Consider the following 15,215-nt stretch of genomic DNA (forward strand, 5'->3'; position numbering starts at 1 on the left):
GCGGTTGTGGCCGCCCACTTCGTTGACTCTCCTGCGAAGATCCTGCCACAGGTCATCCTGCTGCTGTGCATGCTGTGGCACATGGCTAAATAACACCTCGTAGTTCTCATGGAGGTACAGGATTATGACATCATCTTCCTGTCAGCTGTATGCTGGTAGGCGTGTACGCGGCATTATCTGTAAGACATGATGAAGGCAACAGGTCACATTTACAGACATGTACAGTGATACTGCTGCACATACATCTCTAGTACATATGCACAGTTATCTTTGCAAATCAACATGACATTAACACGACTGGCATGTATGTGTCACACACATGTAACACCCAGTATGCATTGGATATCATCCCCATATATGTGTGTCACCTCATTAGTGTTCCTACTGCATGTGACGTCAGTCTCTATGTGGGCATGTCTGTTTGCCGGCACTGGTGTTCTTACCTTTTTCTACTCATGCCTGATGTATCCACAGTAATGCTGTTGACCTTGATGCTGTGGATATGTCACATATCAACACAGACACAGCCTTACTGGATTTGGGCAGTGACAATGCACCAAGTACACATGGAAACCTGTACATGCATCTGTTTTGCTATAGATAGCTACACTGCACTGTACAGCTGTTCAACATCCTGCCACGGATCGCCTGTGTTGCACATGTGATAGACATGGGACAATGGCTAGTTGAACGCCATTCGTAGGTAAGGTTATCGGCTATAGCATGTATGGGCTGGGTTTCCTAGCTGTATCCGACACCCATTATGCCACCGCAAGGGGCATCAGTGACACATTACTGATCCAGATAGATGATACTACAGCTACCATACAGCCATCACACCATGTATGACAGGGATGATATGTGCAGCTATGTGGACAGGGCTGCATGGTATGGCGGGAGTATGTCACAGGTATGGCACAGGGATCTGTCCAGCATGTGGCCATCCTAGTCGTAGGATGGTAGTTGTCCATGATGTATGTCTTTCAGATCAGGCTATGGACATGTAGCATGTCTAACAGCATAGTGTGGCATATGTCTGTATGCAAGGTGGATAGCATGCTGCATACTGGAGATGAGTATTGTGGAGGCTGGTATCGGCCATCCACGCATGGGCCCTACCCCTGGAGGGTGATGTGTATTCCCATATTGGTCAAACGGGTGCTGTGCATGCCTATCCAATGATCTCCGTGCTCATGGATACCACCCTGTCATGTCATGGGTACCTCAGATGACTACCTAAAGGACAGGGAGACGTCTCCAGCTCAGGGAGGTGTACTACACAACACCATCCCTAACACAGTGTCCATACTGTTGACCACAGCCTAGGTGTTTCTTAATGGGTACGGGGGTATTCCCCTAGTGGTGTCATTGCTGATATTATCCACCAGAATGTGCACATATGTCACACACATCACACACACAGCTCATTCTGTATGTTGTTCGCAACACTGTGACAACTATTGCCCATAGGTAATGGCCATTCACATCCTCACATACACAGATGGCTGACATTTGTCTGTGTGGTATGGGCCACATTAACCCTGGTTTACTGTAGCTGACACCGTGTGATATGCACATGTCACTGTAGCACCTTTAGTAGTTGTGAGTCTGTGAACAGGCCACTAGTAGAACACTCCTGTGACATGCAAAGGCATCTGTAGCTGAACATCCGTACTGTCTTGTACATCTGCACTGCTAACATCTACATTGATAATGGTTCATGGACTTGCAGACCATACCCGGCAGTGTTCTGATGCGGTGCCACCAGTCATGACTGTTGTCAACACTTGTGGGTTGATATTATCCAACACCCTATCTGTAATGTATGGGCATGCTCGGCACTTGTTCAGAGCTTCTTGGCACGTTATGAGCTGCTGCTTAGTTTAGCACCCATTTCACAGCAGTCCTCACAGGTACACTGTCTGTCCATACATTTCCAGCTTGATAACTGTACAACAACTGTCGTACACACATCACTCACATACCTCATGAGACATGGTGGTTTATACGGCATGTCCACCTGGCACGTACCACTTATATACAGGCATGTCCAACTGGCACGTACCAGTGCTATTGCCTGTCACTATGATGACTATGTTGTACATGTGGCAATAGAGCTATTCTCATGTACACAGTCAATGCACACCTCCCAACATACAACAGTACAGTCTGTGAGGGATGCACATATGCAGCCCTGATGGGGGTTATACTGTCACCAACCCTGACTGCACCTGACAGTCATGTGGGGATGTGCAAAATTGGCAACGCACCCCACACATCACATAGTCCCACTTGATCCCCACCACAGGCCACACATATGGAGACACCTTGTACAGTACCCCTCCATACTCTGTGTGGGCACCGACAGCCCACATTGCCAAACAAAACCACACCAACCTATAGCCCAAAGACATGTGTGCCCATCACATACAGCCAATAGGGTGTCATAATATACACAACACACCTGTCTTAGGTGACTGTCGACAGTCACACTGCTGTTCCACTCAGCAGGCTACACAAGGCGATAGTCACTTACATCCTGCTGTCAAGTAACTGATTCTGCAACATAACCTATGCACACATGCCACAAGTCAGCAGGTACGATGTGACTCATCTTCAGTGTTTGTGTGACTGAAGTTGTCTCTCAGGGCACAGACTATGTGTGCAGGGACATGCAATAACCCACCAGAGTTGTAGCCCTGATGGTGTGGTCCAAACCCTGGGAAGCATTTTGCGGTCATCCGGACCGGTTACCACTGTACTACAAACGACTATGTCACTCCTAACAGTTGTCCATGCTTCTGCTGTCATTCCACAGGTGTCTAGTATACATCCACTTTGACAGACCCAGCCAAACAACATGAAGCTGTGGCACAGTTGACCTGCACCTGTCAGCCCTGGGAGTACGGATCACATGTTGGACTCTTGCTGCTTTTATACTGCCTGTCTTGCACAGTGTCCAATAACAGTCACCACCAGAATGGGAATTGGCTAGCGAAGCATGTGGTCATGTCACACAATGCTTGACATCATCCTCTGTGATGCACGCAGGCAAGGCACACCTGATACTGCACCACTTCAATATCTCTGCAGTGACTGGGACCTGCCTCTTGGCTCTGCAGAGCAAACCTACAATGACTGGTTATAGACAGACCGTACATCTCAGGCATGTACCCGGACTGGCACACCCACAGCTGAGGTGTCCCCATATTCCACTATGTTGTACACACATCCCGGCTGGTTACTTAGCACAATGCATCACAGGTGCTCCACGTGCATATAACTGTGTCTGGAACTACTGCTGCTACTAATGTGAGACTGACAATAACCCACACTTAACTGTGATAGCCGCACATGTACTGACACATTAGGCGTACACTGTGTGTGAGTCATAACCTCCACTCGGCTGGTTCGACCCATACACCACCTCCAAGACCAATAGTATCCTTGACATGGAGAGTACCAACATGTGACTGCTGTTCCACACCTGACTTTATCCCCTCATTGGTGGAATCCGAACATCTGCTACCCACCCTTGTTAGCCACATACCGGCACCACACACTTCATGGCATACATAGTCGATGAGTACTACAACACCAACTACAGATGTCGTATGACAGCGTTAGTTGCTGTCATGACACACATGCAGGTGGACAATGCACATGCAAATGCTGAGACATACCCCAGTGCACTTCAATAGCACTTACACGACAATATGGTTCAGGCTATTCCACACAGAGCCATGATGGTACACACCAGATTACAGATGACACTCTGAGGGTGCGGTCCCATGGACATACTTTACAACAACAGGTGGGGGCTGTTACACAGTGGTGCACATTCCCATGGGTGGGGTGACTCACTGGTCAGCCTCGGTAGGGCCACAGGATCCCTCATCACATACTCCATAACTAGCTACGTACACATTACTGCGACACATTCCGAGATGTACCACAAGGCATTATGGTGGTATGTCAGTAGTCGTATGCAATACCCACATCTGCTCACACATACAACTGTCACTCTGGAACATGACAGTAACAAGTGATGTTGGCAACATGCTGTCTGATGGCTTCAATGCTAACATTACACCCTCTCACTCCCTGCAGGGCCACATTCCTTGCAGGAACATTGCGGTGTACCTGCAGTCACACCTACACAGTACTGACCTGCACTCTATATGTCGTAGGACACAGGCCCCTTGTCACCCTGCAATATCCCAGGCTGTGATTTCCACAGACCTCTGAACAGCATGTCTCCCCACTGGGACACCATATTCAGTAATAGCCTTGTACCAGACATTGTGGCCCCTGACTGGCACACAGTGACAGTAACACTCCACACAGGTGGTGCCACAATGCACGAATGGGACTATTGTCCTACACACCTCACTGGACTGTTATGCATGGTTATAGGGCACATCATCATGGACATCATTCGTTGAGTCTTTGTTGTGCTCCAGTCCTTTGATGCCAGCTGGGTTGGTCTTGTTTGGGCCACAGCATGCCTCCTACACCTGTTGAACACCTTTCATACAGTCATCAGAGTAGTTGATGATGACACGGGTGTCCACACGGCCTGCATTGTTCTCTCACTGCCATTCAGCACCGTTCTCCATTCTGGTATTGATTACATACACATCCACCTGCACATCACAACTTATGTCTCCGGATGTTATGCAATGTGGCTAATGGATGGGACACACACACTGAGGGTGGCATACCATATCACATACTGCATTCCAGTTACACTTGGCTTACCACAGTCCTCAGTCATGGGGCCCTCATGTTCGGTATATGCTTCCCTGAGGTACAGGCTACCACTGAGGGGACTTCCCTGCCTAGCTTTACAGACCACTGCATACCCAGCGCTGTTGTTGTTCCACCAGCTGATACAGACCCCATCCATACGGGTGTCACTGTGACGGATACTGATATGAACATCATGGCCTCTACCTGCATGACACTTGGTATGAACATTACCTTTACAGTACACCATTCACCCACTGGTTATCACATAGGTGTTAGTCCCCTTCATACATGTCGCATTATACATGTTTGTAAGACTCATGTATGTCGCACACACTCCTGTGATTACCACATTGCCACTGTGGCGTGGATATCCTTCGTGTCCACAAATGTCTGTACTGGGTGTGTAGCTGGTACATAGGCACCCATTGTACCTCTGAACACTGGACTTATACACACATCCATGGGTACAACACCCCACTTAGGGTGTACCTTATACAACAGCTTTACATAACTCGGCATTAAAATGCCATGACGTTTATTGAGCTATGACTGTTAAAGTATGCGGCTTATGTACAGACACCACGTCTGTACACATTTGCGGACTACATACTCAGGGGTGATGTCTGCTGCAAAGACAGGGCCCATGTCTGCAAATATGTTCATGGATATACTCCGCATACATGACATACACAATAGCCACTATGAGCATGATGCTCATGGATATGTGCACACATGAGACTGTGTGTGGCATGTGCTTGGGGGTTGCATTCCCAGACCGGACACTTACCATGCTTTGGGACATGATTCCTATGTACATGACGCATGGACAGTCAGTAGCAGTGTTCATGTGATACCTCGCTTGGTGGATGGTGGACACATGTATGCCAGGGACCACTGCAGTGGCTGTACTGTGCAGTGATGCAGGTTACACATGGCTCTTCTGTTCACAGGACACTGCCCTAGAGAGGTGCTACTGGTGTGCACACTGTAGTTGTTGTTACACATAGACTTGCCAGACTGCATGGTACCCCACTATGAACCTGTGGAGCTATTACATGTCCTTTGTGCATGGTTACTGGTATAGCCCTTCCAGTCAGATTGGCTGTCATGCTATTACAATGTCCCATGACTATAGGCCATATGTATACTGTTATTGTACACGCCAATCATGTTCATGTTTGTCTGTCACATCTCTTCTGCTATTCTAGTATGGGAGCAATGTTTGCGTCCTTTGCAAATGCACAGAGTGGATTACATATTATTTATTTCATCATAACTGTTTATACATATATTAATTACATACTACTCACATCACTATATGATACCTTTGTTATGCATCATATGCCTGTTCTCCTGTGTAACATATCTGACGTATCAATCTACTGTACTATACATTACACATGTTTTACATGGTATCCCATAATTCAAAGCATACTTGCACAGAGAGTCCACCTTAGACATGTCATTGATGTTATATGCCCATACACATGCGTACTGTTACAGTATATCTACATATACTATCCCCTGCTATGGCACATACTTATTGGACATACCCTGCCACTGACGGTGGGTCGTATGACATTGTTCTGTTTAAAGCCATCATGTTGCATCCCTTGTGGTGTCTGTGCTGTTTACCGTGTGGCCCACTGCTGGACGCACATCTTCTACAAGCATTAGTATGATCAGCAAGACATCACTACATAAATACCATTCCCCACTTTATGCATGGCAGACACTTTTAATTACTGCAAACCAGGCTATGCATACACTGACATTACGTAATACAGAACATACTATACATACAGTTAGTGTTCTACATACCTTGATATCATTCTGGTGTTTCATCTCTATCTCTCTCTTCTGTATCACTCTTTCAACTGTTATACGGTATGAGCATACAGTTTGCATATCTGGCAAGTCATCCTTATATATGTCTATACCTGCAACATGTGGTTTACTGCCACCAATTGGTGGTCCGGTGTGACTAATTACGTGCACTTTAGCTGTGCAGCTACTCCATTCGCCAATTACGTGGCAGCAGTGGGGTATAATTGAATTCTCCGCTTAGGCGTTGGCCATTTGCCCTGCCTTTGGGGAGATGGCATGTATTGTGTTTTGTTGTGTGTAATTGCAACTGCTATGTGTAGAGCCAAGTCTATTTTCGGGTCATGTCCCCCGTGGATTGTGTGTGATGGCTTGAGTATGTGGTTCTACCTGTGACTGTACCTGTCATCCCACCCGTCTGATAAAGGACTATTGCAAACACCTGTAACATCGCTGTTTGTTCCGTTATATGACGGATACAATTTTGCATGGCGCCTTTAAATGTGTCTCTCACAAGGTATGTAGACGGTTCAGCAAATGTAATTGACTAACTAGATGTTTGGGCTGTGGTTACGGTCTGTATTGCTATTGTTTCCAGTGTGGGGGATGTAGGCGGGTTTACGTAGCATATACGGTTTTGTGGGGCTTGCATTTCTACGTAGTCCATATATATGTGTGTGGGCCCCTTCCCTAATTACAGTGCTATCACGTAATAGATTTCTGTTATGGGAATTTACTTTGGGCCGTTGTTAATTGGTTTCTATATGGTATGCAGGTGCGGTTGATACTTCCATACCTCCGGATGTACGGCGATATTTGCAGGGATATTTGTAAATGACCGCTATCCCGTGTATGTCTGTCCCAGATATTTGCAGTCATTACAGTGGTGTTGGTGTCAGACCCTCTGTCACATGGCTTGCCACCTTTTCATATGGCCATAGTTGGACACTTGCGGGTCACACAGTGGTGTTTACAGGCTGACATATGGTCACGGTCAGTACACAGGATAGCACATACTTTTATCCTCATTACATACCAATTGTTATTGGTCCTTCACTACTTATCGGTTTGCATGCAACATTTCCGTTTCTTACATACAGGCATGAGTATTCCCTGCAACTATTGCATATTATTTGGGACATACTAATGTCCTAAACTCTCAGACAGTTGCCCTTTGTAATGTTTCATGTCAGGACACACCTGCCCAGGGGGGGCTGTCCCTCCCAATGTGGGACAGGTGTTTACCGCATGCCTACGGCTAGCTATACCCGCACCTACCTTAATCATCTACCTCTGAGTTGCCACCTACAGACACACTATGCGGACACACACACACACACACACACACACACACACACACACACACACACACACACACACACACACACACACACACACACACACTTTAGTCACACGGGAACACACATGGTACACAGGCTACATCACTCACAACCACAGTTGTATACGTTACCTACGTGGACCGCATGTCCACCAGCGGTGCCTACATGTCCTTACTATCATCATATTGCTCGCGGTTCTACTGTTCCAGTACTGTGTTCTTTCTGTCTTTCAGCCTCCTGGTTATGCGTGTCGGTGTGTGACACGTTCAATAGTTGGCGGTATCCTGTTTTTTTGTACCTCAAAGGTGTTTTGAATGTCGTCGACCTATCTATATATTTGCAGATGTCAGTGACCCCTTGTATATCAACATATACCACAATATCGCCCTTTCTATCTGTATTATATATGTGTATATATATATATATATATATATATATATATATGTGTGTATATATATATATATATATATATATATATGTGTGTATATATATATATATATGTGTGTGTATATATATATATATATATATATATATCTATGTATATATATATATATATATATATATATATATATATATATATATATATATATATATATATATACATATTTCGGACAGGGGTGGTGACAGGCACGCTACGCCTTTCATTGTGTGTTTGTCAGTGTATACTGTGTTTCCTGGACTTTGTGTCTGTACCTGTCACATTACACACCTGCCATAGGTTAAGATTACCTCCCATTCCACTTTGCGAGGGACAGCCCCTCTTTGTGCAGTTGTGTCCTGCGAAATATTTGTGAACATAGCAAATGTCCTGCGACTTTGGGACAAACATATTCCCTATAGTTTATGTCATTGTTGCATAACACACTTATTCTGTATCTGACCCACCTACATGTTACAGGACATGGAACACGTACCTGTGACCATTACTAGACTAAGCTTTTTATCTATGCAAAACACTGACGTTCTGGTTTTCATCCTGGCCGGGTGTGTGTCGTCCTGCAGACATCTGGCATATGTCCCACATTGGTCATTTGAACTGTGGCAACCCTACCGTACGTACATCTTGCCTAGCAATAGTGTTGGGTGATTGTATACATGACTGCCTGTTCCACTCCTGGCAGTGGTTGTTTTACCCTTCAAAGCAGGTGCTATTTGTTCAGGGGTGACTAATGCTAATGTCACCTGTTCTGTACATCATTGACCGTGATCTGCGCAGTGGTCGGTGACGCTTAGCCTTGTTTCGTGCATATCCGTATAGTCGTATTTAAACATTGCTTACCATCTGTGGGCAACGCTTATTCCTGCTAATGTGTGCTACACATATTCTGATGGCCTGCATCTGGAATGCATTACCTGTGCCGTCGGGATTACGTTACATCCCTTGTGGGTTGTGGGACCGGGAACATGCACGACAGTCACTGCATGTACCACTTGGACATCTGGGGGTTGTACACGAATTATGTCAATTTGTATGTGCAGTACACTACAGCAGTTATTCCATACTACACTCACATGGATAACTCCGTTAGTTTACAATTTGATGGGTCCAGTTAATGGTATGTCCAAGTGATGTTTACTGGCTGTACTCTGGCACTGGGTATGTATGTCACAATTAGCTACACCCGATCATTTGCTACACCTTCATACAACCGTGGATGCAGCATGCCGGGGTGACGAATGCCTGTCATGGGTACATCCCTTGTCTTGACACAACATCCATGATTACATTTTGTGGAGCCTCTCAGTAATGCGGCGGGTAATCCATGATGACTGTGTGTAGAACAGTGCTTACACACATGTGCTCCCGTGATTGCCTCTGCTCCAGTAAGCGAAAGTTGCTTACTCGATGTTGTGGCAACGGGAGTCACTGTTTGCCCCGTTTGGTGTTTTGCCTCTGACAATCGGGTGTGTACCTACCGATGTACCTGGGAACCTATATACTCAGCACCGACAGATGCTGATAGGCGCATCTACTGTTCAGGTGTTGACATTTCCGTGTTCCAATGGCTGTTGCGTGTACAATGTTTGAGGGCTGCCTATGCAGGATTCCACAGTGGGCCACCTATATATCACAATTTACAAGTAGTCATGTTTGTGTGCCATCCATGTTACTGTGTGTGCAGGTGGGGAGGGGTGTCAGTCCGTGGGAGCCTACACTGTCAAGGTATGTGCTATACGTTCCCTCTTTGCCAAGGTGTAGGCATATTGGGGCACGCCTCCATCTGCCTACTGGGGCTGGCACAGTGTGTTCGTGGTCTGGATCCCTCTGTGCCTGTGTTGGCCTTGGCACTTGCATTGGGCTGTGAGGCCCTCCCCCATTTTGACCTTGCTGCAACTGTTTCCACAGGATCATATTATGTAGCATGGCACATACTATGAAGATGTGGACACACATGCCTGGAGAGTACTGCAAGGCTCCACCATATGTGTCCAAGCACCGGAACCGTGATTTCAGCATCCCGAGCACATGCTCTATGATGATTCTGGTTTGTGCATGTGCCTCATTATGGCGTTCTTGCATTGGTGTGTGTGCATTTCTGATAGGGGTCATCATCCATAGCTCCAGTGCATAGCCAGCATCCCCCACAAGGTGACTTTGTGGGATGTCTCCCCTGACAAATACCTGATACAGCTGTGAGGCATGCCAGATATGGGAGTCGTGGTAGCTTCCAGGGCTGCCAGCACACACATCCATGATAATGCCCTGGGCATTGCACACGACCTGGCAGTTGATGGAGTGGAATCCCTTGCAGTTTATGTAGCGCCTACCATACTCACCGGGTGGTGACCTGATTTGTATGTGCATGCAGTCTATCGCACCCAGTACCTCTGGGTAGTTTGCCACATGGTGGAAGTGACGCATATTGCTGGCCAACTCCTCCTGAGTTCGGGGGAAGTTTATATGCTCATTGGCATGTGGTAACATGGCATCCAGGAACTGGTGTAGTACCCTGGATGCCGATGCCTGTGAGATCCCCATTATATCTCCAGTTGGCCTTTGAAAGGTACCTGTGGCTAGTATTCGCAAGCTTACACATACCTTTGTGTCCACTGGGATGGGTTCCCCTCTGTTGTTTCTGGTTCTCAGGCGTGGCCGGCACAGCTCTACTATTTGCTGTAAGATGTCCCTGTCCACCCTGTAATGCTCTACTATCTCCAGATCATGTAGCCCCTGGTAGGTTACCCTTGGTCTGAACACTCTTCTCCTCCTCCGAGGCCTACAGTGGTTGTCGGCATCAACCTCCACAACACCGTCAGTCTGTAACACATGCTGATGAATCACAGCTATGGCAGCTCCCAACATGTACATTTTAAAAGTTCCCCATCTGTTTACACCTATGGTGCAGTGTTTGGGAATACACAGATGTGTGTTGGGTGCTTTCACACTTTATACTGTTTTGCTGTGAACACTGATGATGTCATAGGGTGTGTATGTACGATCGTGGCTACAGGGTATCTTCTGTGTTTTAGTAATGGAACCACTATTGTGCTGCCTTTGGTGTTGCATTACATTTGGATGCCGTGAATTACCTCCTGCCCTTCCATTTACATTTGTGCACATTACACCTACCATTTGCTGGCATGCATCCAGCTGCCTGCTTTCATTTGTACTTTCCTAGACCTGGCTTATCTTGCGTAATGTGTGCTATTGCCGATCAACTGTGGGTTTGCTTTGCTCTGCTATGACAGTTCTCCTATCTTTGCATTCAAGGTCCTCCCCTCCTTTCTTTGCAATCCTATGCCTCCCCTATCCTGTTTTGCAGGTTTCTGCATGCAGGCTTGTCTACTGCCATCGATTGGCTGCCGTGAGTTGATTGGTGTTAATTGCTCATTAGTACGCCAATTATCCTGCTTCAGCATTTCCTTCTTTTCTTCCCCTGACCTTTCTGTTTGTGCTATTGTTCATGGTGCATGCATGTGCTTACCGGGTTTCGGGCACGAGTTCATCCCCATACACATGCGCTTTTGGGCACCATGTGTGCTCTCAGCTAAATGGTTCTATACCCTCCTCTTAGCAACAGCCAGGCCAGATTTGCATTGCTCCAATGTGCTTACTGATATGGTGGCACACCCCTCTTCTGATGGCATGTATCACCTTTGATACACTCCTCGGAGTTATAGCACTGTGCCATCAGGTACATCCTTAATCCAGTGGGATGTTTGCGATTCAGTATCACCCACCTCATTTGCATGGCATTGACTACTAATTCATAGTTACAGCGCCGAACTCTGTTGTGGGCCCCCGGCAACCCTTGCGCCTTGCTTGTGGTGTGCCATGCCTACCATTGCATATTATGGTGCAATCCTAATTTGTCTTTCATTGCAATTTTATGACATGTGTATATATTTCCTTTGTATTCCTGTTTGCACACACATGCCCTGCGGTTGTACTGTGCGTTACTGGGGACATGACATTAAATGTTGTTTTTTAGGTGTTGCACATCTTTTCTTGTGCCATTGGCTGTGTATTTCACCATTGGCATATGTTAACTTTGTAATACATGAGTCTGGTCTGCTTCCATAACTCCAGTGTTCTGTATGGGAAAATGCAAACCATGTTTTTTGGTTTACATTTCCATGGGCTTGCGCTATGCCTGCACCACTTCGTGAATCACTGTATGCCTTCATTAGCATGGTGCGACACTGCACATGGGGTGATTTGCATACCTATGCCGAGGGCTGCATAGATCTGGCGTACGCTGGTAGTGCACGTGGAGTTGGTTTGTACCTGAATCACTCGGCGGATATATTTGACATTGTCACACATACGCTACGCCTGCGCCTGGCGCAGCTTCATGAATCCGGGGGAATGGCTATATTTATTAAATAAATATATGTACATATAAAACAAAGAGTTTGTTATACTCTGAAAATAAACATATATGATATAGAATGTTCTTGACAGTCACATGGTATGGACATAATTAATGTTGTTTTTATTTAATATGCTATATCTTTTTTTTGTAGTGGCTTGCAGAAAGGGTCTGGATAGCACAACAGTAGCAGCACATGAATCAGAAATCTACTGCAAGACCTGCTATGGGAAGAAGTATGGACCAAAAGGCATAGGTTATGGGCAAGGCGCTGGCGCCCTCAGCACAGACACTGGAGAACATCTGGGCATTGTACCACAAGAGTATGTAATGTAAATTTGTTTACAATCTGAAACATTAGAAAATAACATTTTTTTGTTTTTACTGGATTATAGTAGTCTGTAAGTATGGACCAATTATAGCAAGTCTAGTGCTTTAAGTTTGCATTTTCCTCTTCCTGCCACATGCTGAGTACTAGCTGCAAAAGGTCATAGTTAAAGCCAGCTGGAGACCCGCCAGCAGACTGTATTCTTCATGAGATATGCATTTTATGTTGTAGAGCAAGGTTGTCAACTATCAGGCTATAAATATTTACATACAGTTTGGTAACCACATAAGTGGGCTGTTCTAGTGACTATTTTCAGACACAACCTGGTTAATAAGTAAAGCAGTAGATGTACTAGAAGTTATGGTGAGCAAAGCATTAATAAAGTAATGCAAGTGTAAACTGTAAGAGGAGTATGTAACATGACAGAAGTTAATCGACAATGGAGAACAGCATTAATAAAGTAATGTAAGTGTAAACTGTAAGAGGAATACGTAACATGGCAGATGTTAATAGACAGTGGAGAACAGCATTAATAAAGTAATGCAAGTGGAAACTGTAAGAGGAATACATAACATGACAGAAGTTAATAGACAGTGGAGAACAGCATTAATAAAGTAATGCAAGTGGAAACTATAAGAAGCACCAGTAACATAACAGATGTTCAAATAACAGACAGCACAGAACAGCATTAATAAAGTAATGCAAGTATAAATTGTAAGAGGAATACGTAACATGACAGATGTCAATGGACAGTGGAGAACAGTATTAATAAAGTAATGCAAGTGTGAACTGTAAGAGGCACCAGTAACATAACAGATGTTCGAATAACAGACAGCACAGAACAGCATTAATAAAGTAATGCAAGTATAAACTGTAAGAGGAATACGTAACATGACAGATGTTAATGAACAGTGGAGAACAGCATTAATGAGTAATGCAAGTGTAAACTGTAAGAGGCAAAAGTAACATGAAAGATGTTAGAATAACAGACAGCACAGAACACCATTAATAAAGTAATGCAAGTATAAACTGTAAGAGGCACAAGTAACATGACAAATGTTAGAATAACAGACAGCAGACATTATCATTAATAAAGTAATGCAAGTATAAACTGTAAGAGGCACAAATAACATGACAGATGTTAGAATCACAGACAGCATAGAATAGCATTAATAAAGTAATGCAAGTATAAACTGTAAGAGGCACAAGTAGCATGACCGATGTTAGAATAATAGACAGCACAGAACTGCATTAATAAAGTAATGCAAGTGAAACTGTAAGAGGAATACGTAATATGACAGATGTTAATAGACAGTGGAGAACAGCATTAATAAAGTAATGCAAGTATAAACTGTAAGAGGCCCAAGTAACATGACAGATGTTACAATAACAGACAGCACAGAACAGCATTAATAAAGCAATGCAAGTGTAAACTGTAAGAGGGACAAGTAACATGACAGATGTCAAAATAACAGTACAGAACACCATTAATAAAGTAATGCAAGTATAAACTGTAAGAGGTACAAGTAAGATGGCAGATGTTAGAATAACAGACAGCACAGAACCGCATTAATAAAGTAATGCAAGTGTAAACTGTAAGAGGCACAAGTAACATGACAAATGTTAGAATAACAGACAGCAGATATTAGCATTAATAAAGTAATGCAAGTATAAACTGTAAGAGGCACAAGTAACATGACAAATGTTAGAATAACAGACAGCAGACATTATCATTAATAAAGTAATGCAAGTATAAACTGTAAGAGGCACAAGTAACATGACAAATGTTAGAGTCACAGACAGCATAGAATAGCATTAATAAAGTAATGCAAGTGAAACTGTAAGAGGCAAAAGTAAAAAGCTTCACCAGGACAAACTATACCCTCATAGGTGAAGGTATAAATGCATTCTGAACCCCACCCCCAGCTGGAAGTGATAACTACAGCAAAGCTTACAATAAAGTCCTGTAGAATCACTTGCATAAGTGTATTGGCTGTACTAGAAGGAACCAAAGCCAAAGCCCCAAGTAAAAACAAGCTGCCATGGTGGATATCTAGCATCAACAAACTTTACAACAAATGCAAAAAGTTGCTAAGAAAACAAAGGCGAGACCCCAACAATGGAAAAGCACCCTCCTCAGACACAACAGGCAAATAA

At 44.7% G+C, this 15,215-nt stretch overlaps 1 protein-coding gene across 1 annotated transcript in view; it reads left to right on the forward strand.

Annotated features, from left to right (window-relative positions):
• The window catches only part of CSRP3 (cysteine and glycine rich protein 3), a 396,525-nt gene that overhangs the window by 286,944 nt on the left and 94,366 nt on the right, over window positions 1-15,215 (forward strand). Inside the window, exon 3 of the mRNA XM_044082539.1 lies at window positions 12,885-13,053. Coding sequence (XP_043938474.1) covers window positions 12,885-13,053 — 169 coding nt within the window. The remainder of the gene's footprint in view (window positions 1-12,884; window positions 13,054-15,215) is intronic.

This window comes from Protopterus annectens, chromosome 9.part0 (genome assembly GCF_019279795.1).
Source record: "Protopterus annectens isolate FY-2018-M chromosome 9.part0, PAN1.0, whole genome shotgun sequence".
Taxonomy (NCBI): Eukaryota; Metazoa; Chordata; order Ceratodontiformes; family Protopteridae; genus Protopterus; species Protopterus annectens.